Source organism: Anomaloglossus baeobatrachus, chromosome 5 (genome assembly GCF_048569485.1).
Source record: "Anomaloglossus baeobatrachus isolate aAnoBae1 chromosome 5, aAnoBae1.hap1, whole genome shotgun sequence".
In the NCBI taxonomy this organism is placed as follows: domain Eukaryota; kingdom Metazoa; phylum Chordata; class Amphibia; order Anura; family Aromobatidae; genus Anomaloglossus; species Anomaloglossus baeobatrachus.
The window spans coordinates 138,527,911-138,552,555 of NC_134357.1; the positions used below are offsets into that span (position 1 = coordinate 138,527,911).

The following is a 24,645-nucleotide window of genomic DNA, read 5'->3' on the forward strand; positions in this document are numbered from 1 at the left end:
GGTGAGGGATGCTAGTTTCACTGAGCACTAAACCAACACACCAGGGAAGGAAGAAAGACCGGGAAAAACACTACAACAAACTGCTGAAATCAACACCTCAACAAGACTGCATCCATCACAGCTATTTCAAGAGAGGGTTACAGCTGCTCCTTCCACCTCCTGGCCCAGCATCCAAATGGCAAAGAGAATAACCGGAATCCTCTGCTGGTAGCAGAGGTATCTACATGGACTGAGAGTGGTTCCAAACTGGAAACACCTGACCAGGATTCAGTAGCTGCTGCAAAGCAAACTGGCATTAATCCAATGACTACCAAAGGAAAAGATATTCATTTAATATTGAGAGTCTAGCATGAAAATAACTCGAGTCCTAAATCTGTTACTAGTCTCATTATGAAGAGGGACAGGCATGACGAGGGGAAGGATGCACTAAAGGCAGACATTCTGCTGGAAGTTCTAAATGGAAAGTCAACTGTCATATGCTATCTCAGTAATGGGGAAAGTCTGTATTCCCTGAAGATAAATTTTACTTGTTCATTGAGCATGAAGGATCAACACAAAAGGAAAAAGTGAATTCTAAAAGCACCAAGTGTGATCTGCTTAAAGGGGTGGTTCACTACTCTGAAAGTGGACACATCTCTGTAAAACTGATAGGGAAGGTTTTTAATAAATACCTTGCTCAGCCAATTCTGCCTCTGAGTGAGTAGCGCTATTTGGGTCTGCTCATCCCCCATGAAGTGACCCCCGGGCTCTGTGACCTCTGGGATCCGGTGATGTCACGTCAACTTCCAGTTAACCTGACCCTGAGGCCGGCCCCAGTCTCCCTGATTCACTGGGATGTGGGCGGCGTTTCGCCACTCGGCACAGCCCAACATCGCTCCTGTTTGCAGCGCAGGAGACAGAGCGTGACATGCTGAGCTGTGATGACCCGTGAAACTCTGCGCATAGCCCTGTGACTCAGGGAGACTGGCGCCGTCCTCGGTGGTGTCGTGTCAACTGGAAGTTGACGTGACCTCACCAGATCACAGAGGTCACGGAGCCTGGGTGTCACTTCATGGGGATGAGTGGACTGCAATAGCGCCGAACAGAGGCAGAATTGACAGGGAAGGCTTTTTCTAAATACCTTGTTCAATCAGTTTTACAGGAATGTGGCCACTATTGCAGAGTAGTGAACCACCCCTTTTTAAGTGATGTGATTTTTTTTTTTTTTTTTTTTTTTTTTTTTTTCACTGAACACAAGTTTTTCAGATTTTTACCCCATTTAGAGTGAAAGATTAATCCTGGAGGAGAAAGAAGCAGATTTCTCTGATAAATGGTCTTGTTTTCCTGTGTACTATTGAGTTCTGAAAGTAAAATTAAAACGACTGTTACATTTTAAGCAAAAGTTCTTGCTAAAATTCATTGTCCACATTCTGTTCATTCTTAAACTCTGCAGGAACAGCTTGAAGCGTTTTTGTACTTGGTTTGCCAACTTTTGTTCTTCATATACAAGACATGGGTATATAGGTTTCTGCCTCTTTAGTTCAAGGTTTCTGCTCTTTTGGATGACTACTTTAAGAAACGTTTGGAACATGATGACAGAAGGAGGCAATTATCTTGCTGGTTTGATGTGCTTCACTGTAAGGCACAGGAGTGTGATTAGATGTTGGGCTTTTCTTCAGACAACTCTTGATTCTATGCTGGAGGAGCTAAACTTTAATGTGAAGAAAACCTAAAAGGGAAAAAAACAAGATTTGTACAGGATATATTATTTTTTATTTTTTTTTATTTTTTTTTAAATTTTCAAATGTATAGGGAAGTTCTATATACGAAACCGCTACCATAGCTTTATACTGCTTTGCAATAGGTTTCTGAGTTAAATAGGTACCATATGTTAAGTATCCTTTGAGTCCTCTCCAAAAAAGGCCATTCAGGGGAATAACACATGCCATCCACACCTTTCATAGTGTTCCTTATGTTGTATACAGGCCAGGATATGTCATTCCAGCTCAGCTTTTGCACCGTTTAGAGCATGCACAGTGGAGTGATGCGCACTGACCTGCACATGCGCCAGGTGCTGGCTGAGATGAATAAGTGACATCAGTCACGCTAGGAGGGTGTGGGACCCATGACTCTTTATATCATGGTTGTGTCATCTGGGTGATTTTATTTTTTTTCAGCGGAAATTAGCAGGCAGCGATTGAACTGTAGCATTATGAAGAACTTTTATTTGTTAAAGTGCATAATTTTATATAGGTAAATTGGGAGGGGGGGTGGGAGGGAAGCTGTGGCTGTATAAGATACAATTGAAGATATGAATATGTTCACAGTGGAATCTGAGCTGAGCCTTGGTCTCCTCCACGGATCTACTGTTCGAAGTGCTGGGATCCTCCTGCAGATGAGCCTCATTTCATACCCAAAGTACCTCCCAACAGAAAGGGGGATACAGCATGCCGTGGCACATTTTGACCACTCCCCCAAGCCACACCCATTTAGAGGGAGTTATGTTCAGTAGATGCCTCGGACTGTTCAGTCATTGTTGAAGCAGCCAGAATTCTCATCTTTATGTAGCTTCACTGTAAGACGTGTGTTGTTTTTTTTTTTTTTTTTGTTTTTTTTTGTAAGGCCAAACTACGCAATAACAATCTTCTCTGATTATTGCATTATTTTCATGCCCTTTTCACCATTGTTTCATGCATTTCTGGTGCAGATGTGAAGCTGGGTTTTTAAATTACACAAAAACTTTGATTTCATACTTAAAGTAACTGCAGTTATTTTATATGCTGGTGTGTTTTTTGTTTTTTTGTTTTTTGTTTTTTTTTTGTTTAAGCTCCACCTAGAAGCTAGAGGAGAAAAAAAAGCATAAAAACAGTTTAGCGGCGTCTTTTTATGACCTCACATTCACTTTGCATAGACAGTTAAACACAACAGAATTTCTGTCCGAAAAAATGCAACATTTACACTACATGTGGACACAGCCTAAATGTCCAAGCAAAGTGGATGTAATTTCATGAAATCTCTGCCCTCTACATCTAAAGACACTGCTGATCTGTGAACTGTGCAGTTTTGGTGTATTATGGTTTTGTTGGGTTTTTTTTTGTTTTGTTTCTCCTATAGGCTTCTTTGTAGAGCATGAAACGAATGCAGGTAAAAATAAATGTTGCATTTTTAAACGCAGAATCAAAGCTTTTCTGTAATATTAAAAAACAGGATTCGCATACGTACCAAACATCGGGGAAAATGCATAAAAAAAAAGCAGAGCAAATGCGAAGTAAGCAAAGATTACTCTTCATGGAGCGGACACCAGGAGAGCGAAAACACAGCATTTACGCTACTATGAACACTGTCTCAGCGTTACAATTTCAATACTTTGTTGGGGTTTTTTTATATTTTTTTTATGAGTTTAACGCTATGTGCGCATGTTGCGGATTTGCTGCAGAAAATGTATCTTACATTTCTGCAGTCATTCCCCAGCAAAATCTATGGGTATAAAAAAAAAATGCTGTGTGCACCCTGCATTTTTTTTTTTTTTTTTTTTTTTTTTTTTATTTCGCGGGTGCGGTATTCTGCCAGAGGGTGCGGATTTTTCTTAAAAGTCCTTTTCCTAGTGCACACATAGCCTTATAGAGAAAAATAATCGCAACATGTTTTAATGCCATTTAAATGATCAAAATAATCCAACCGCTGTGTTGTGCAGGTCATTACAATTACAGGGACATCAAATATGTCTGTCTGTCTGATTTGTGATTTTTGTGCATTAAACATTAATTTATTTTTAATTATTTTTAGTAATTTAAAAAATAAATAAATTTATATATAATCTAATATATAAAGCTGAGTGTGTGTATTTCTGCTGAAGGAATCCGCACCGTCTAATTTACAATCACGAAATTTTGCACAGACTCCTCATATGACCCAGGGAACGTCGTAGACTGTTTTGACAGGAAAATTTAACCCCCGCGCTTTAGTTACACTCCTAAAAACATGCCTCCATTAAAGTGAATGGAGCCTGGAACTACAGTTTATTAATAGCAGCTGTGATTGGTTGCTATAGGAACAAAGGACAGTGTTGGTATATGAAGTTTGTGGGAGATAATATGATGGCAGTGGGGAGACAAATAGAGAGACAGACTGGGAAAGAGACAGACAAAGACAGATGGGGAAAGAGACCGACCTTTATTGAGACAGACTGGGAAACAGACAGAGAAATAGAGACAGACAAGGAAAGAGACAGACAAAGACAGGCAGACTGGGAAAGAGAGGCAGGAAAAGACACAGACAAAGAGATGGACAGGGAAAGACAGGAAAAGAGATGGGAAGACAGACCTGGGAAAGAGACAGACTGGGGAAAGAGAGAGAAACAGACAGACATAGAGACAGACACAGAGATAGATAGAGACAGACTGATACAAAGACAGGGAGATGGAGACCGACAAGGAAAGAGACTGACAGCGACACACAGAGACTGGGAGAGGGACAGAGACAGTTACTATCCCGGGCAATGCCGGGTACTGCAGCTAGTATCTATCTTCGTCTACAATAAGACACAGAGATGCATTGCTCTGTACAATAAGTCTGGATGTACCAGTATAATCTGCCTGTGGAGTCAGCGGCTTCAAGTATAGAAAATCCTCTCTTGGACATTAACTGTGTTTGTGACTCAACAGCTAGAACTGCTGCTGAAGTGTTTGAGAGCAGTTGGTTTGAGCCCCAGGGCGGGTGGAACAATTACAAAAAATGTAATTTTTATTTTTGTTACTTCTCATTTATAGGAACAAAGAAATCAGACTTTTTCTTCATTTCTAGTGTGTGTGTGTGTGTGTGTGTGTGTGTGTGTGTGTGTGTGTGTGTATAAAAAAAAATAAAATCGTCTGTGTATAATATTTTGTATTGTGTTGGGACAGGCCCACTGAATACGGGATGGTTGGGAGCTATGCTCTTGATTCTCTTATAACAAGTGTGAAAACTGGTAATTAAGGTCATCCGCTTTGTTCCCTTCAAAATCTGTGATTGCTCCACGTCTCCTGGTTCTTGTTTTGTATAATTTTCTATTTTTCTTAATAGGATATATTCAACATGGTTGTAGAAGTGCCACGATGGACAAATGCAAAGATGGAGGTTAGTGGATTATAATATTGTATATCTAAGGGGACCGCATGTAGATTGTAATTTTTTTTTTTTTTCCAAAGGATTCCACAATATAATAAACTATATAATCAAATTATTTCTTTATTAGTTATGCATTAAAATGATACTAAACCACTACAAAACTTCAAAATAATTAAAAATGTAAATGGAGACTATAATCAGCCCTAATGGAAAGCTATATATACACACAAATAGTCTGTTACTCTAGGGAAACAAAATTTGTCCTCATTGGATACCCTGCCTATTTGCAAAGGATGTCACCCTAGAATAAGCAAGTGGCGCCCCATCTCAACGAAGATGGATCTTGGGAATCTCTAATGGGCCAGAAAACTATATACACCAGGAACATTCAAAATCAGTGTTAGGCTATGTTCACACAGGGCTTTTCTGGTAAGTTTTTTTTTTTTTTTTTTCCCTGACCAAAACATGATCTTGTGGTAGGAAATTTCCTTAAGTCATCTGCGCTTTTGGTGCGTTTTTTTTTTTGGTGTGGGTCTTTTTCTTTTTTTTTTTTTTCTACAAAATGGGTTGTATCAATGAAAAAACATTCTTTGAAATCTGCAGCAAAAACACAGGTATTTGACAAAACAGTCAGGAAAAAAATCTGCATGTGTGTGTGTGTGTGTGCATGAGATTTCAGAAATCTCATAGACTTTGCTGGTACTGTAAAAAAGCAGCTTTTTATTAGTAAGGATGTGCATAAAATAAAGGCAGATCCGCAGATAAAAAACGCTGCAAAAACTTGCCAAAAAAAGCCATGTGTGAACATAGCCTTACAGACTTCTGTAATCCAAAGGCATCTCCATAAAGCAGGTAGACTGTACCTACACATGTAGACTGAAAGCCAAGAGAGATCATTGCAATTGTAGCACTCGCCATCCTCATATGTCCAGTGTAGATAATGTATTGATAATATTAGTAAATGTCTGTAGCTTTGTATCTGAGATGATAGATACAGGAACAATACACATTCTTTTATGTGAATCTTTGATTATTAAAACGCATATGTGGCATTAGGATTTAATGTAGCCCAATCAGTACAGCACAGTCATCAGTATTCCACCGATCTTATAGCAAAATCACTCATGATTGAACCAAGAGACTAATTCATTTACAAAGACCCTTGATCATAAAAGCTGTGATGTCAAATATGGCATTAGGATAAATGTAGTCCAGTCGATCTAGCACCTAATGTTTGACAGAACACAATGATCGGTTTACATTTGCATAATGCCACTTTGATATGTGTTTATCATCATCAAGGATTCACATAAATAAAGTAGTCTATTGTTCCTATATCTATCATCTCCGATACAAAGCTACAGACCTTTATTAATATTATCTACACTGGACATCTGAGGATGGTGAGTGCTACAACAAGATCTCCTCTTGGTTTTCTATCTACCTGTTTAGGTAATAGACCTGCTTTTATGGAGAGGTCTTTGGCTTACAGAATTCTGTTTTTGACTGTTGCTGGTGTACAGACTTTTCAAGCCCATTAGGGATTACCATGGTCAGTCTTCGTTGAGATGGGGCGCCACTTACAAATTCTAGGGCGACAACCTCCACGAATAGGCAGGGTATCCAATTGGGGACAATATTTGCTTCTCTACAGCAATGTTCCCCCAACTCCAGTCCTCAATAGCCATAAACAGGTCAGATTTTCAGGATTTCCTTCGTATTGCCCAGACGATACAGTGTCTTGCGAAATTATTCGGCCCCCTTGAATTAATCAACTTTTTTCCCACATGTCAGGCTTCAAACATAAAGATAAAAAATCTAATGTTATGGTGAAGGTTCAACAACAAGTGGGACACAATTGTGAAGTTGAACAAAATTTATTGCTTATTTTAAACTTTTGTAAAAAATAATGAACTGAAAATTGGGGCGTGCAATATTATTCAGCCCCTTTACTTTCAGTGCAGCAAACTCACTCCAGAAGTTGAGGATCTCTGAATGATCCAATGTTGTCCTAAATGACTGATGATGATAAATATAAGCCACCTGTGTGTAATCAAGTCTCTATCAATGCACCTGCTCTGTGATAGTCTCAGTGTTCTGTTTAAAGCACAGAGAGCATCATGAAGACCAAGGAACACAACAGGCAGGTCCGTGATACTGTTGAGAAGTTTTAAAGCCTGATTTAGTTACAAAAACATTTCCACAACTTTACACATCCCAAGGAGCACTGTGCAAGCGATCATATTGAAACGGAAGGAGTATCCTACCACTGCAAATATACCAAGACCCGGCCGTCTATCCAAACTTTCATCTCAAACAAGGAGAAGACTGATCAGAGATGCAGCCAAGAGGCCCATGATCTCTCTGGATGAACTGCAGAGATCTACAGCTGAGGTGGGAGAGTCTGTCCATAAGACAACAATCAGTCGTACACTGCACAAATCTGGCCTTTATGGAAGAGTGGCAAGAAGAAAGCCATTTCTCAAAGATATCCATAAAAAGTGTTGTTTAACGTTTGCCACAAGCCACCTGGGAAACACCCCAAACTTGTGCAAGAAGGTGCTCTGCTCAGATGAAAACAAAATCGAACTTTTTGGGCACAATGCCAAATGATATGTTTGGCGTAAAAGCAACACCGCTCATCACCCTGAACACCCCATCCCCACTGTCAAACATGGTGGTGGCAGCATCATGGTTTGGGCCTGCTTTGCTTCAGCATGGACATTCCCGATGGTTAAAATTTAAAATTGATGGGAAGATGGATGGACCAAATACAGGACCATTCTTGAAGAAAACCTATTGGAGTCTGCAAAAGACCTGAGACTGAGATTCGTCTTTCAACAAGACAAACAAAGCAAAATCTACAATGGAATGGTTCACAAATAAACATATCCAGCTGTTAGAAAGGCCAAGTCACAGTCCAGACCTGAATCCAATCGAGAATCTGTGGAAAGAGCTGAAAACTGCTGTTCACAAACGCTCTCCATCCAACCTCACTCAGCTCCAGCTATTTGCAAAGGAAGAATGGGGAAGAATATCAGTCTCTAGATGTGTAAAACTGATAGACACATACCCCAAGCGACTTGCAGCTGTAATCGTATCAAAAGGTGGCGCTACAAAGTATTAACTTAAAGGGGCCGAATAATATTGCATGCCCCACTTTTCAGTTGGTTGTTTTATTTTTTTTTTTTTTTTTTTTTTTTTTTTTTTTTTTTTTTATAAAAGTTTAAAATAAGCAATACATTTCGTTCAAATTCACAATTGTGTCCCACTTGTTGTTGATTCTTTACCATAACATTAACATTTTTTATCTTTGTTTTGAAACCTGAAATGTGGGAAAAGGTTGAAAAATTCAAAGGGACCGAATACTTTCGCAAGGCACTGTAACTCAATCTGTACAATACTAAGGAAATCCTGAACACCTGATCAGTTGATGGATCTTGATTACTGGAGTTGGGGAAACGCTTCTCTACAGTGACTGTCTCTATTTTGTATATATAGTTTTCCATTTTGGCTGACTACTCTGGTCCAGTAACTTTTTTGTTTTTGTTTTGAAGATTTCTATTGGAGGAATATTATTATTTCTATGAATACTGAAGCCATATACTATTTGACCAAATCAAAACCATCAGCGAACATGAAAATTAAACCTAAGGACTCAGACATCTGTGAGATGTCCTAAGGACTCAGACATCTGTCCTTAGGTTTACTTTTCATGTTCGCTGATGGTTTTGATTTGGTCAAATAGTATATGGCTTCAGTATTCACAGAAATAATAATAATAATAATATTCCTCCAATAGAAATCTACATTATTATTATTATTATTATTATTATTATTATTATTATTTTATTTTATTAATTTTTTATTTATTTTTTTTTTTTTTTTTTTTGCTGATATCAGTGTTTACTACAAAAAAGGGCTTGCACACCTCTTTGTATTAATTTTAGCATGCAACAGTATATATTTGTATATTTCCATATAATGTACAGTCAGCATATGGCAAATAATAAATTATGCCATTTCTCTACATGTTAAGTGTAAGGTACTTTTGGTAACTTTTATTCTATTTTTTTTCTTAATCAACGTGCAAAAGCCATCCAACTACAAGGTATACCTAAATATGGATGGTCCTCATCACTGTCTCCTCTCCAGGTGGTAAACCAGGCCTCATCTGAACTGGGAAGCTCATGGTTAAAACCTTGATGAGAACGATAGGTGCATAAGAGTAATGTAATTTTTGGGGGAATAACCCTCTCCAGGGTCCAGCACCCTTGCCTATCTTTCCCAGACTATATAATTGGAGTCTTTGCCTGATTTCCTTTCCTCAGTTCAGACGAGTCCTGTCTCACACATAAGGTTATACACATATGGTAGTGCCCATTCCTATAAAAAGGTACACCTGGGCGTGGTTGGATGACTTTCACACTTGGCTAATATTCCTTCATATAGCTCCTTACGGTTTAACATGTATAGCAATATTGGAGTTGGAGCATTCATTAATCGCTGTGTGTATCAATAGATATTATGTACATGCATATATAATGTATGTATAATTTCATCAGTGTTTGGTTAGTGACATTTACATATGAAAATATAGATAAATTGCAAAACTTCTCCTATCCATGTTCATTACAGACTGTAGCGATTTGCTCAGATCGGGATGCAGTAAAGAGGCTCACACAGGCGTATAGTGCAAAAACGTAAGGGATTTATAAACACTTACGGTGACAGTCAGCAGTTCCAAAAGGAAAAAAAAAGTCCATTCCCTCAGTCCCCTTTGTTCCACAGGACTGGAGCACACCGTTTCCCGGGTAGGTTGCCACTCACAGCGCAGTAATCACGTACAGACACTGTCCGGCAGTGTGAGATAGTAGTTCCTCCTTGAAATCCTGGTGACCCACTGAGCTGTTTTTCCAGCCCCAGCTCTCTACACACTATCCACTTAACACAGAGCACCTTATGCCTCCCTAATTACAGCAACTGTCTTTCGGACGTTGCCCCGAAAACCCGGATAATCAATAGGCTTCCAGGCCAAAGTTCTGCTTTCTCCAGCCAGAGCACCAGCAAAACCGCATTTTGCCAGGAGAAATATGCCTACCATCTAGTACAACACGACAAGACCCATAGATTTGTATTGGTAATTTTTGATCCGTGACTCCTATCCAAAAAGCACATCTCCATGAATTTTGTGCAAATGCTCTGTCATGGTTGTAGAAATGACTAAATTATTTCAGTTTAGAGATTTTCATGCAATCTATTGTCTATGGCTGACCAAGGGGTCTTTTCATAATCATAAATGGGTAAAATTGTAAAGTGCTTCTAAAAGGTCAAACAACTTTACAACATGTTTTATTCACAATCTGTTTGCAAGGACAAATGGATTTCTAATTCTATAGTTTTTGCTCATTGCCTAGCTTGCTGGGCCACCTCTGAGGTAGCACATGGTCTGGGCAAGGAGCCCTGCACTTACAAGCTCTTGTGGTCAACTCTAGCACCTCTGCCAGCAGCATAGAAGAGCGCAGAGTTCAGATCACACCGCTATTCTCAGCAGTCAATCCTCAGGTGCATCCCGCAAACAGGAAGCCAAGAGACAGGAGCGATGTGCTTATGAAGAAAGAATAGGAGAATAACATCTTAAATTCCTTTAAAATTTTAATAGTGATGCAAAGAAACTCCAGGCATGTGGTTTATGGAGGTAATAATTCAGTTGTCAGCATGTACAAAGTTGGAGAATGGCTTTTGTCAGTGTTAACCCCTTTATAGGTAAACTGCATTACATTGACTAGTGACAATGGCACCTGTCAAAGTGTAAGATACATGGGGCAGCTAGTGATAAAAGATGTCCGTACACACAGAGCATCACCACTTGCTGCAAATGAGACTGCATAGTCAGAGTTCATATGCAAACTCATGTTCTGCACCTAAAGTGACCTCAATGGTCACATTTAAAATATTTTAAATCCGAACTGGACAGTGACGCATTGAGAGGTGACCTGACCTAATAAATCACAACATTATGTAAAAAGATCAGTCTGGTTCCTTGTTTGTCATTTACCTGGAGAAGAGGTGGCACAAGGATGTGAAGAAACCAAGTCTGTGAATGTAGCTTGACACTTTGGGCAATGGTTGGTGGGAGAACTTGGGTCCTAGGATTCATTTGGATGTTACTTTGACATGTACCCCTTACCTAAACATTGAAGATCAAATACACCACTTTTAGAAAATGGTATTCTGTAATGGTGGTGGCCTCCCATTTGGCAGCATAATGTGCCCTACCGCTCTACAAGGCTTGTTCAGTTATGGCATGAAGGACATGACCAGGTTCAACCTGCTTTAACCTTCTGTGATATGTGGTAGAAAATATAGGCCAATCTATGAACATCTCAACATTGCAGATTGTTTAGGTCCGTTAAGTTGCGGACATTATTTTGTCAGAGACCACAGAGCACCTTCAGTAGTCTTGTACATTACATGCCATGATGGGTCAAAGATTTTTTGGCAGCACGAGAGATGTGTACAATATTAAGTGGCTTTAATATTGCAGCTGCGATATAATGTACTCTAAACATGGAGCGTGATCATATTATAGTAAAGCTTACAAAAGCTTCTAGTTTCTAACATTCCGTTACAATGAAGGGTTAGTGCAATGTCTATATATCCTTGACACAAAAGCACAAATTATCCTCATCTAAAGACCTATTTCTATTCCATCTCTGAAGCCGAATGTGAGACGGCAATGAGCAAGAACAGAACATGACTCCGAATTGCTCTCATATCCCGGCTTGACGTGTGTGGGCTTTCTGCTGACTTGTTCTCCAGCTTAGGTGTTGCTCATGCCACGCTGATCATTTTATTTTTCACTTATTCTTACCTACTGGAATCCTGTAAAAGCTTCCAGTAACCAACTGTTTTTACTTGTGTTTCCAGATTGCCACAAAAGACCCATTGAATCCCATCAAGCAAGATGTGAAAAAAGGCAAGCTTCGTTACGTGGCCAATGTGTTCCCTCACAAGGGCTATATCTGGAATTATGGAGCCCTCCCACAGGTAATAATCTATTAAAACCACAAGCTCTGGATAAACTGGAACACTGGCTGTTCTTCTGAACAGTAGTCCTGATGCCAAGCACTGCGTGTCATTTATGGATTGTGTCTTCTAAAATGTCTGTAAAGTAGAACATTTGTGCCAGAGGATTCCCAGAGCTAGCATATAATCAGACTATTTTCAGATTTTCTTAGTGGTTTTGTTGCCATTAGTGATTTACTCTTTCCAGTTTCTATTCTTGGGTTTCTAGAATACAGTGCTGCTACATCTGGAAAGCTCCCATATTTGTCTTGCACCTTTTAAGACTGTTATTACATTAAATACACAAGGATCCACTATTCTGCTTCTGAAATAAAGAACTTTGGTGTAGGTCTTGGATTTTTCCAGCCTGAAATGTCTTCTTGCAAACCAATACTAAATTGGCAAGAGCCATTTTACCAAATATACCAAGGATATAGGACAACATAGGGCATCCAGATTTCATACATTGATGTACTATAGCCAGGCAAACGTTTCAAAACTGAACACCGTTTAGTTAATGTTTTGATCAGACTGTATGAGCCCAGTGCCACGTCACCGTGGCCACACGATCTCCCCTCAACAATGGCCATATTTCATACATTTATGTACTATAGCTAGGCAAACTTTTCAAAACTGAATACAAAGTTTAGCTAATATTTTGATCAGACTGTATGAGCCCAGTGCCACATCACCGCAAACTTCTTAATGGGCCCCTAACACCATACCAACAAGGGTAGCGACCCAGGTGCCCGACTATGGCCATAAAGCCCCCATGGCTGTAGACCACACAACCTCCCCTCAGCAACAATGGCTACAACATCAAGAGGTTTGGGGTCACCGGGAAGTGGACGTATACATTCAAATTAAAATATGAAACAAAACTTAACATGAGGTTCTTAGTTAGGTTTCCAGTGGATGATAACCAAATATTATACTAAAATATTTACCGTATGTCCACGGAACAAGGAAGTTTCTGACTGCAGATGAGCTGGCCGTGGGCAGCTGTCAAGAGTTTGTCAGGCTTTTCTGAGAAATTGCTGATCATAATAATGATTTTTAAGTGTTACTGAGTCTGATTATGTGCTGGAAGGAAGATATTAATATTTAAAGGTATTATGGCCTGAATGTATATCTCCAAATAAATGCTTCTTTCTTTAATCTCTGCATGCAAGGATTTTATTTTTACATTACTTTGAATTTGGCCTAAAGGTATTGACAATCCCTGCACATGATTAATCAATTTTTAATGGTTCATTTTATGTTTTCAGGATGTACAGTATGTTTTATATGACAAATATACTCTTTAAGGAGAAGCTCACACTTTAGTTTGTGCATTGCATATATTTCATTTAAAGGGAATCTGTCAGTAAAAGCAACCGCAGGCCTTAAGGGCACTTTACACTCAGCGATATCGCTATCGCTAGCGAGCGTACCCGCCCCGTCTGTTGTGCGTCACTGGCAAATCGCTGCCCGTGGCGCACAACATTGCTTACACCCGTCACACATACTTACCTGCCTAGCGACGTCGCTGTGGCTGGCGAACAGTCTCCTTTTTAAGGGGGCGGTTCGTGCGGCGTCACTAAGCAGCCGCCCAATAGAAGCAGAGGGGCAGAGATGAGCGGGGACGAACATCCCGCGCACCTCCTTCCTTCCTTCCTCATTGCGGGCGGCCGCAGGTAAGGTGATGCTCCTCGTTCCTGGGGTGTCACACGTAGCGATGTGTGCTGCCGCAGGAACGACTAACAACCTGCGTCCTGCACAGCAACGATAATCAAGAAAGGAACGACGTGTCAACGATTTAGGTAAGTAATTTTGATCGTTAACGGCCGTTTGTGTGTTTCACATGCAACGACATCGCTAACGAGGCCGGATGTGCGTCACGAATTCCGTGACCCCAACGACATCTCGTTAGCGATGTCGTTTCGTGTAAAGTGGCCTTTAGAAGATATCCTGGTTTCAACAGGTATAAACTTCTGTATGTTGCTGCATTCCCAAGAAATTAACACCTCATTTTCATCTGAATTAAATTGCTAAGTGATATGGGTGTGGCAGAGCACTTAAGGAGCCAGTTCCTCCCCACCCAGGTGGTTTACCAGCCTATAACCAACCCTTTTAGCTTGATTGATGGGCTCACTGTCTGATTTCCATGCCTGACCTCACACACCGTGACCAGTCAATCAACCTAAAGAGGCTGGTGCAGGGCAGGGACACAACCTGGGGAGACCATGGAGGCCTAAGGTGTAACCGTCATTTTAATTAGTAGTAAATATGAAAATAAGTAATTTTGTAATAGATCTTATCAGAAAAATTTAGTTTTTCTGAGAATTTTCATAATGACTGACCAATTCTGAGGTAAAATCTGTATTCAGTGAAGACTTTCCCATCACTGAGAGGAGATGAGAGCTGCTCCTGATGAGATTCTAAGTAGATCGAAGAGGAAGGGGCAGAGCTCTGCCTCTAGCTCCTCCCTCTTCCCATCATCCTAGGATCTCAACAGTAATCACTAGTGATGAGCGAGTACTAAAAAGCTCGGGTGCTCGAGGCTCGGGCCGAGCATCCCAAGATACTCGTGTACTCTGCCCGAGCACCGAGCCCAAAGTTTATCCTATGGGAGACCCGAGTATTTTTATGAAATGACCCCCGGCAGCATGTAGAAACCCTAAAAATGTCACAAAAGTCTCAGAAGAGTGCTCAAATGACATGGCAACAGCATGGGGAAGACCCCTTGAAGCATTTATCACTCAAAAGTCACAGCTGTGAACAATATTGTCCGCGTTTTACGCCATTTTTACGGACTCACCAGAAAACCTTCAAAAATGACACCAAAATGAATTTTCATGGCGGAAATGTTAAGGGCACATACCCAATAGTGAGATAGAGCTGGTGTATGTTACTTTTGGAGATTACATGAAAGATTTTACGTGAAAACATTGTGTGGCACTCCGATGTCCCTGAGAAGAGACGTACATGAAGGCCTCTTGAGTCTAATGTGCCCATTTTGAGGAAGTGAGTCTTTGTAGTATTTTCCTTTGCCAGGGCAGTCCAAAATTGTGAGGTTCACCAATGCCCCTGCATATAGACGTGCATGAGGGCCTGTAAACCTGAAGTGCCTATTGGAAGGAAGTGGGTCTATTGTAGTATAGCCCTTAGGCAGGGCAGCCAAAAATTGGGAGGCTCCACGTTGTCCCTGGATAGAGACGTGCATGAGGGCCTGTAAACCTGAAGTGCCCATTGGAAGGAAGTGGGTCTATTGTAGTATAGCCCTTTGGCAGGGCAGCCAAAAATTGGGAGGCTCCACGTTGTCCCTGGATAGAGACGTGCATGAGGGCCTGTAAACCTGAAGTGCCCATTGTAAGGAGGTGGGTCTATTGTAGTATAGCCCTTTGGCAGGGCAGCCAAAAATTGGGAGGCTCCACGTTGTCCCTGGATAGAGACGTGCATGAGGGCCTGTAAACCTGAAGTGCCCATTGTAAGGAAGTGGGTCTATTGTAGTATAGCCCTTTGGCAGGGCAGCCAAATATTGGGAGGCTCCACGTTGTCCCTGGATAGAGACCTGTTAGGTTCTTAGTGCATCCGTGCTTGCATTTAAAAACCGCACGTGTGTGCCTGTTGATGGCAGCGTTCAGGTGCACTTGTGTGCGTTTTGCAAAAACTTGGATATAACACACAAGTCTAGTGAATACACATCAGCACAGCATTGCAAAATGCGCAAGGGCGTTGGCAACGAACAAGGAAGTGGACGTGATGGTGGTGCAGGCAGAGACCGAGGTCGTGTGCAAGCTCTAATTTCGCCACAACAAAGGGCCACATCTACTCGCTCGCACGTCCTGTCCCAAATTCTTGGGGACCGCAGCAGTACACCGCTCTTGAACCAAGACCAGTGTCAACAGGTTGTTAGTTGGATAGCGGATAATGCTTCCAGTCAGATTGGCACCACCACAAACACTCTGTCTTCCACACGGTCAAGTGTCAGTAGCCGTGATACTGCACCGCACATTTCAGAACCTGATCCTCCTTCCTACCACCAGGCCGAGTACACGTCCATGGACATTACTGATCCCACACTTGGACACTCGGAAGAGCTGTTCACGTTTCCATTCACACATTCTGGCCTCTCGCCAGCTCCTGTTGAAGTGGGCCATGACGAGATTGTATGTACAGATGCCCAAATATTTGAGCAGCCACGTTCTCACGAAGTTGGCAACGTGTCTCAACAAGGGGTGGACGATGATGAGACACAATTGTCAGGAAGTCAGGAGGCGGAGCAGGGTGCGGAAGAGGAAGACGACGTGGTGGATGATCCAGTAACTGACCCAACCTGGCAGAAGGATATGCAGAGCGAGGACAGCAGTGCACAGGGGGAGGGAGGCGTAGCATCCCAACAGGCAGTAAGAAGCAGGGTGGTGGCCCCAGGCAGACATCAGGCAACTGTTCCCCGGAACAACAACACGACACAAGGTGCCTGTACAAATGTTAGGTCTTCCCGAGTCTGGCAGTTTTTTAATTTGGCTCCAGATGATTCTAAAAAGGCCATTTGCAACACCTGCCATGCCAGCATCAGCAGGGGTACCAAAACTAGCAGCCTGACCACCACCAGCATGATCAGGCACATGTCAGACAAGCACCCGACTTTGTGGGATGTACAACAGAGTCGAGGAGCAGTGCTTGCTGATGTCACTGCTACGAATTCGCTTGTTGTGCATGCGAGCCAATCCCCTGTCCATGCTGCCCGCGAACAAGCCTCCTCCGGCCCTGCACCTGCAGTTGCCCACGCAGAAATAACACCATCATCAAGCACGTCCTTGTCCCAGCGCAGCGTTCAGTTATCCATTCAGCAAACCTTTTGAACGCAGGCGCAAATACACTGCCAACGCCCCACATGCCACACTTCTAAATGCTAACATTTCGCGACTGCTTGCGCTGGAAATGTTGCCTTTTAGGCTGGTGGAGACAGAAGCATTCCGCGACCTGATGGTGGCAGCTGTCCCACGTTACTCGGTCCCCAGCCGCCACTATTTCTCCCGGTGTGCCGTCCCCGCATTGCATAACCACGTGTCACAAAACATCACACGTGCCCTGAACAACGCTGTTTCAGCCAAAGTCCACCTAACCACAGACACGTGGACAAGTGCTTGTGGGCAAGGCCGCTACATCTCGTTGACGTCACACTGGGTTAATATTGTGGAAGCTGGGACCCAGTCTGAGCGAGGGACGGAACACTTCCTTCCCACACCAAGTTTTGCAGGCCCTACCTCAGTCAGGGTTTCACCCACACTCTACAGCTCCGGAATGTCATGCTCCTCAGCCTCCTCCTCCTCCTGCGCATCCTCATCCACTTTACCCTCCACACCAGTCCCAAGCTGGAAGTGTCGCGGGCGGAGGAGGGGACGGTGCGCTCTCCCACTGCTCGGGTCCGGCTGCCGCTGCTCTACGGCTGCTGCTGCTCTGTGGCTCGAGCGATGGCCGGATCCCGGGGACTCGAGCGGCGCTCCTCACCCGTGAGTGAAAAGGGGGGGTTTGGGTTTTGGGGATATTGTCCGTGACGCCACCCACAGTTCTGGTGATTGTGTGGACACCACCGCTGCTCTGGACGGGGATCCCGGGAGCCTGTGACAGGGAGCAGCTTTGTTGTTATTTCTCTCCTCCGTGGGTAGGGGGGTTGGTTGTCCCGGGGCACGGTGATGGGGTAGAGATGGATGACAGGCGGGTTGCGGGGCCTGATGAGGTGCAGGGTCGCAGGGGCAGCGCTGTGCCGCACGGCACGGAGGTACTCACTCAGCCCAATGATGATGACACAGTTCACGGTAAAACAAGTGGCTGGATGGACGGGTCCCTCGGACGGCTGCGGTTGTTCCTCCCTGCAGGTTAGTGATGACTGTCTCTCCCTGCACCTAAGTTAAGTGTTGGTAGTGATGGTTTCCCACTGGTAACCCGCTCCCCGACCTGGATATGGGCCGGAGGAGCCCCTTTTGCCCACAGGCGCTGGCCCTGGGAGACGGTTGCCCTTGGCGGTGGCGGTGTCTCCCCTTCACGGTTGGACGGTTGCCTTCTATCGGGACTTGGCTGTTTGGAAACCCGGAGGTCCCCCTTCACTAACGGATTTGGCAAATTCACGGCGACACCAAGCCTTGCCGGGATCCGAAAGGCCCCTGCCAATGGTGCTGGCTTCTTTGTATACCGGTCCGGTACCGCCGGGTCACCACCCGTCCACGGTCCTTACGGCAGACTCCAATCGGCCTCCACTGCAGACGGTCACCACATCCTGCCAACCTTGCTGTCCTGTCCGGGCCACACACCCGGACCAACTTCAGGCTCTTTGCTATCACTTTTCTCCTCTCTACTACTTTCCTCCTTCCACTTCCTTAGCTTAACTCTCACTGCCTGTGTTTTCCCTCCTCCAGTACTGTGAACTCCTTGGTGGGTGGAGACCAACCGCCTGGCTCCACCCCCTGGTGTGGACAACAGCCCCTGGGGAAGGCAACAAGGATTTTGTGTTTTGACTATGATGTGCCTGCAGGGAGTGTGGGGTGTTTAAGTGTTGTGCTCTGTGGCCCCTGGCTTGTCCAGGGCGACACAGAAGCACTGCAGCACTGCCTCGGCGAAGCGGCAACAGGCTGTGCTGAAGCTAATCTGCATAGGTGACAAACCCCACAATGCAGAAGAGGTGTGGACAGCTCTGAAACAGCATGCAGATCACTGGCTCACACCTCTGAACCTAAAGCCAGGAAAGGTTGTGTGTGACAATGGCCGGAACCTGGTGGCGGCTTTGAGGCGAGGCCAGCTGACACATGGTCCATGCGTGGCCCATGTGCTCAACCTCGTGGTTCAGCGGTTTCTAAAGTCATACCCAGAGCTGTCTGATCTGCTGGTAAAAGTTCGCCGCCTGTCTGCACATTTTCGAAAGTCACCTACTGCTTCAGCCGGCCTTGCCGGCTTTCAGCGCCATTTGCATCTTCCGGCTCACAGACTGGTGTGTGATGTCCCCACTCGTTGGAATTCAACTCTGCACATGTTGGTCAGGATATGTGAGCAGAAGAGGGCAGTTGTTGAGTACCTGCATCACCTAAGCCGTAGGGAAATGGGTCAAACTCCACACATAACACCTGAGGAGTGGAGATGGATGTCCGACCTATGTACCATCCGCCAAAACTTTGAGGACTCCACCAAGATGGTGAGCGGCGATGACGACATTATTAGCGTCACCATACCGCTTCTCTGCCTTCTAAAATGGTCTCTGTTCAAAAAACAACCATGATGCATTGCAGGCGGATCGCGATGAGTTTGAGCAACAAACAGTAGTGGGTGTGGTTGATAACACACAGCCCAGCCTCATCTCATCACAACGTGCAGTGGAGGACTATGACGAGGAGGAGGATGAAGACATTGAGCAACTCTCCGGCCAAATTGAGGATATGACATGCAGTCATATCCTCGGTTCAGCGTGGCTGGCCAGAGGACAGGGTAGATGATGAGGAGGAGGAGGAGGAGGACAGCATGTTCAGTCATTGTGTTGGTCAGGATACTGAAGTGATGGCTGTTAAGAGTCTGGCACACATGGCTGACTTTATGGTAAGCTGCCTGTCTCGTGACCCTCGCGTTAACCCCTTCACGACCGCGGGCAGTAAAATTTACGTCCTATTTTAACGTGACTTAACGACCAGGGACGTAATTTTACTGCCTAAACTTCATTTGATTGCCGTGGCCATAGCAACGGCTTTCAAATGATGTCCCCTGCTCTTTCTTACAGCAGGGGACCTTTGCTTGACCCCAGGGGGGGCGGCATCGCCACCCCCTATCGACGATCGATGTGATTGGCTGTTCAAATCTGAACCGCCAACCACATCGCACTAATTTCGGCAAAAATAATGCCCGAATTAGTGCGATCCTGTGAGATCCAGCTATGAGATGCCGCAGCTGCTGCAGCATATCATAGGTGGACCTCAAACATGCCGCCCCCAGCCCCTGCAGCACTGATTGGAGCGATCGTGCTATGACGCGCAATCGCTCCAATCAGTGTGCAGTGGGGCGGTCTGATCTGCCGGTGGCCGCCCTCCCCAGGCCTGTGCTGGCCTGCGAGCCCTCCCCCAACATGTATGCAGCGTGCAGTGGCTGGTACTTGTGGTACCACGCCACCGCTGCTGCTGCCGCCGCCGCCGTAGCTGAGGTCACCGCTGCTGCTGCACGTGAGTACTGTGCTCACTTTGCAGCCCGTGCGCGCTGCCGTGATAGCCCCTGCCGTGCCCCCCCCCGCGATCTGCTCCCCCCGACATCCCGATCTGCTCCCCCCGCGATCTGACTGCCTCCCCCATTATCTCTATTCTGCTTCTGCAGCTCCCTCTCCGGTCTCCCCCTCTGCTCTCCCCCCCCCCTCTGCTCTCACCCCCCCTCTGCTCTCCCCCGACGTCCTCTTACCTGTCTTCACCGGCCTGATCACATCTGCGTTCATCGCTGGGTCCTTCCTGGGCATTCTGCTGATCTGCCTGCTGCTCCTGTAAAGCTGTCCATCTCTCTGCCATCTGTTCCTCTGCAGCTCTTCTGGTCAGTGATCCTCCTGCTAGTCCTCTGGGTACTGTGAGTATAACTTTTTTTTTTTTTCCGTATCCCCTGTCCATTTTTACACCTCATCCATCCGTGCGTCCTGCCAAGCACTGATCAGGAATGCAGATAACGGATCGGCATCCCTGCTCAATTTTTGGCGTGACTTTTTTTTCCGTATCCCCGACGCTTTTTGTATCGCATCCGTCCGTGCGTCCCGCCAAGCGCTGATCAGGGATGCACATAACGGATCGGCATCCATGGTCAATTTTTGGCGTGACTTTTTTCCGTATTCACGATGCTTTTTGTATCGCATCCGTCCGTGCGTCCCGCCGAGCGCTGATCAGGGATGCAGATAACTGATCTGCATCCGTGGTCAGTTTTTGGCGTGACTTTTTTCCGTATTCACGACGCTTTTTGTATCGCATCCGTCCGTGCGTCCCGCCGAGCGCTGATCAGGGATGCAGATAACGGATCTGCATCCGTGGTCAGTTTTTGGCGTGACTTTTTTCCGTATTTGCGACGCTTTTTGTATCGCATCCGTCCGTGCATCCCGCCAAGCGCTGATCAGGGATGCACATAACATATCTGCATCCATGGTCCATTTTTGGCGTGACTTTTTTTTTTTTTTTACGTATCCCCGACGCTTTTTTTTATCGCATCCGACCGTGCGTCCTGCAGCGGCCGATCAGTGCACTGCGTCTGTGCGTCTGAAAAGTCAAATGGCGCTCCTTCTCTTCTGAGCCCCGCCATGCGCTCAAACAATTACTTTCCACCACATATGAGGTATCTGCGTACTCAGGAGAAATTGCACAATACGTTTTATGGTGCATTTTTTCCTGTTACCCTTGTGAAAAAAAAAGCTACCTAGTTGAAGCAACCGTTTTGTGGTAAAAAAAAAATTTTTCTTTTCACGGCTCAACGCTATAAACTTCTGTGAAGCCCCCAGGTGTTCAAAGTGCTCACCAAACATCTAGAAAATTATTTGAGGGCTCTAGTTTCCAAAATGGTGTCACTTGTGGGGGATCTCCACTGTTTAGGCACCATAGGGGGTCTCCAAACGTGACATGGCGTCCGCTAATGATTCCAACCAATTTTGCTGTCAAATGGCGCTCCTTCTCTTCTGAGCCCCGCCATGCGCCCAAACAATTCCTTTCCACCACATATGAGGTATCTGCGTACTCAGGAGAAAATGCACAATACATTTTATGGTGCATTTTTTCCTGATAGCCTTGTGAAAAAAAAAAGCTACCTAGTTGAAGCAACCGTTTTGTGGTAAAAAAATTTTTTTTCTTTTCACGGCTCAACGCTATAAACTTCTGTGAAGCCCCCAGGGGTTCAAAGTGCTCACCAAACATCTAGAAAAATTATTTGAGGGCTCTAGTTTCCAAAATGGGGTGACTTGTGGGGGAGCTCCATTGTTTAGGCACCTCAGGGGGTCTTCATACCCCACATGGCGTCCGCTAATGAGTGCAGCTAATTTTGCACTCAAAAATTCAAATGGCGCTCCTTGCCTTCCGAGCACTGCCGTGTGTCCAAAGATTTGATTTCCACCACATATGAGGTATCTGCGTATTCAGGAGAAAATGCACAATACATTTTATGGTGCATTTTTTCCTGTTACCCTTGTGATAAAAAAACTACCTAGTTGAAGCAACCGTTTTGTGGTAAAAAAAATTTTTTTCTTTTCACGGCTCAACGCTATAAACTTCTGTGAAGCCCCCAGGGGTTCAAAGTGCTCACCAAACATCTAGAAAAATTATTTGAGGGCTATAGTTTCCAAAATGGGGTCACTTGTGGGGGAGCTCCATTGGTTAGGCACCTCAGGGGGTCTTCAAACCCGACATGGCGTCCGCTAATGAGTGCAGCTAATTTTGCGTTCAAAAATTCAAATGGCGCTCCTTCCCTTCCGAGCTCTGCCGTGCGCCCAAACAATTGATTTTTACCACATTGCTTTGGTTCCTGTGAAGCACCTAAAGGGTTAATAAACTTATTGGATGTGGTTTTGAGCAGTGTGAGGGGTGTAGTTTTTAGAATGGGGTCACTTTTGGGTATTTTCTGTCACCTAGGCCTCTCAAAGTCACCTCAAATGTAATGTGGTCCCTAAAAAAAATTATTTTGTAAATTTTGTTGGAAAAATGAGAATTTGCTGATGACCTTTGACCCCTTCTAACTTCCTAACGGAAAAAAAATTTGTTTCGAAAATTGCGCTGATGTAAAGTACACAAGTGGGAAATGTTATTTAGTAACTATTTTGTGTGACATATCTCTCAGATTTATGGGCATAAATTTTCAAAGTTTGAAAATTGCGAAATTTTCAAAATTTTCGCCAAATTTCCTAAATTTTCACAAATAAACGCAAAAAATATCGGCCTAAATTTACCACTGACATGAAGTACAATATGTCACGAAAAAACAATGTCAGAATCACCAGGATCCGTTGAAGCGTTCCAGAGTTATAACCTGTCAAAGTGACACTGGTCAGAATTGCAAAAAATGGCCCGGTCATTAGGGTGTTTTAGTGGCCGGGGGTGAAGGGGTTAAGAACATCTTGGCCGACAATCATTACTGGTTGGTAACACTGTTAGACTCACGCTAAAAGGAGAACTTTGTCTCTTATTCCCGAGGCGGAGAGGTCAGGCAAAATGCAGCAGTTCCAGAAGGCCATAGTCACGGAAGTAGGCAAAGCATTCCCCTCACAAAACGCTAGCGGCATAGGTCAGGAATCAGTGGACAACCAAGGCGTACAGCCGAGAGGGGCACAAGTCCAATCCGACAGAGGTAGGGGAACAGTCTTTAAGATGTGGGACAGTTTTCTCAGCCCCTCACATACCACAGCCCCTGAGGTGCGGGGTAGTGCCACAAGAAATCCTAAGTTTGCCCAGATGCTCAAGGAGTACCTTGCAGATCAAACAACTGTACTCCGACATTCCTCTGTGCCTTACAATTAATGGGTATCCAAGCTGGACACGTGGCATGAATTGGCTCTCTACGCCTTGGAAGTCCTGGCCTGCCCTGCCGCTAGCGTTTTGTCAGAGCGTGTTTTTAGTGCCGCAGGTGGAATCATTACAGATAAACGCACCCGCCTGTCAACTGAAAATGCTGACAGGCTGACACTGATCAAGATGAACAAGGGTTGGATTGGGCCAGACTTCACCACACCACCAGCAAATGACAGCGGAATTTAAAGTTTGTAACGGGAATTTGCCATGTACTTCCACTCACCCATGGTAACACACTTCTGGACTTTGGCTAATCGCTGGACTGCTCCTCCTTCTCCTCATGCGCCATCATGATGACCGTTACAATAGTTAGGCCGTTGTTTCAGGTATACCCCCATTGGTAAATTTTTTTCACCCATTCTTTCAGAATGGGCATTACAACGACAGGAGACCCGCTCCTTTGCAATGGGAACAATGTTTTGAGGCCCTCATGCACATCTCTATCCAGGGACAATGTGGAGCCTCCAAATTTTTGGCTGCCCTGCCTAAGGGCTATACTACAATAGACCCACTTCCTTACAATGGGCACTTCAGGTTTACAGGCCATCATGCACGTCTCTATCCAGGGACAATATGGAGCCTGACGCTGCCACCGACTGCCACACACGTGCGGTTTTTAAATGCAAGTACGGACGCACTAAGAACCTAAAAGGTTTTTAGGAGCGACAATTACTGAGAAGTCTGACACTATCAGACACTGCTGACTGACGTGTATTATTCACTAGACTTGTGCATTATATAATAGTTTGTGCAAAACGTGCACCTGTACGCTGCCACCGACAGGCACACACGTGCGGTTTTTAAATGCAAGCACGGACGCACTAAGAACCTAACAGCTTTTTAGGAGCGACAATTACTGAGAAGTCTGACACTATCTGGACTGTTTTAGACTGTGTACACCAGCCCCAGATATGATGAAGGCTGGTATACGGTCACCACTAGGAATGGCTATATA

At 44.4% G+C, this 24,645-nt stretch overlaps 1 protein-coding gene across 1 annotated transcript in view; it reads left to right on the forward strand.

Annotated features, from left to right (window-relative positions):
• The window catches only part of PPA1 (inorganic pyrophosphatase 1), a 109,422-nt gene that overhangs the window by 44,974 nt on the left and 39,803 nt on the right, over positions 1 to 24,645 (forward strand). The window contains exons 3-4 of the mRNA XM_075348929.1: positions 5,041 to 5,094; positions 12,016 to 12,135. Of these exons, the coding sequence (XP_075205044.1) occupies positions 5,041 to 5,094; positions 12,016 to 12,135 (174 nt within the window). The remainder of the gene's footprint in view (positions 1 to 5,040; positions 5,095 to 12,015; positions 12,136 to 24,645) is intronic.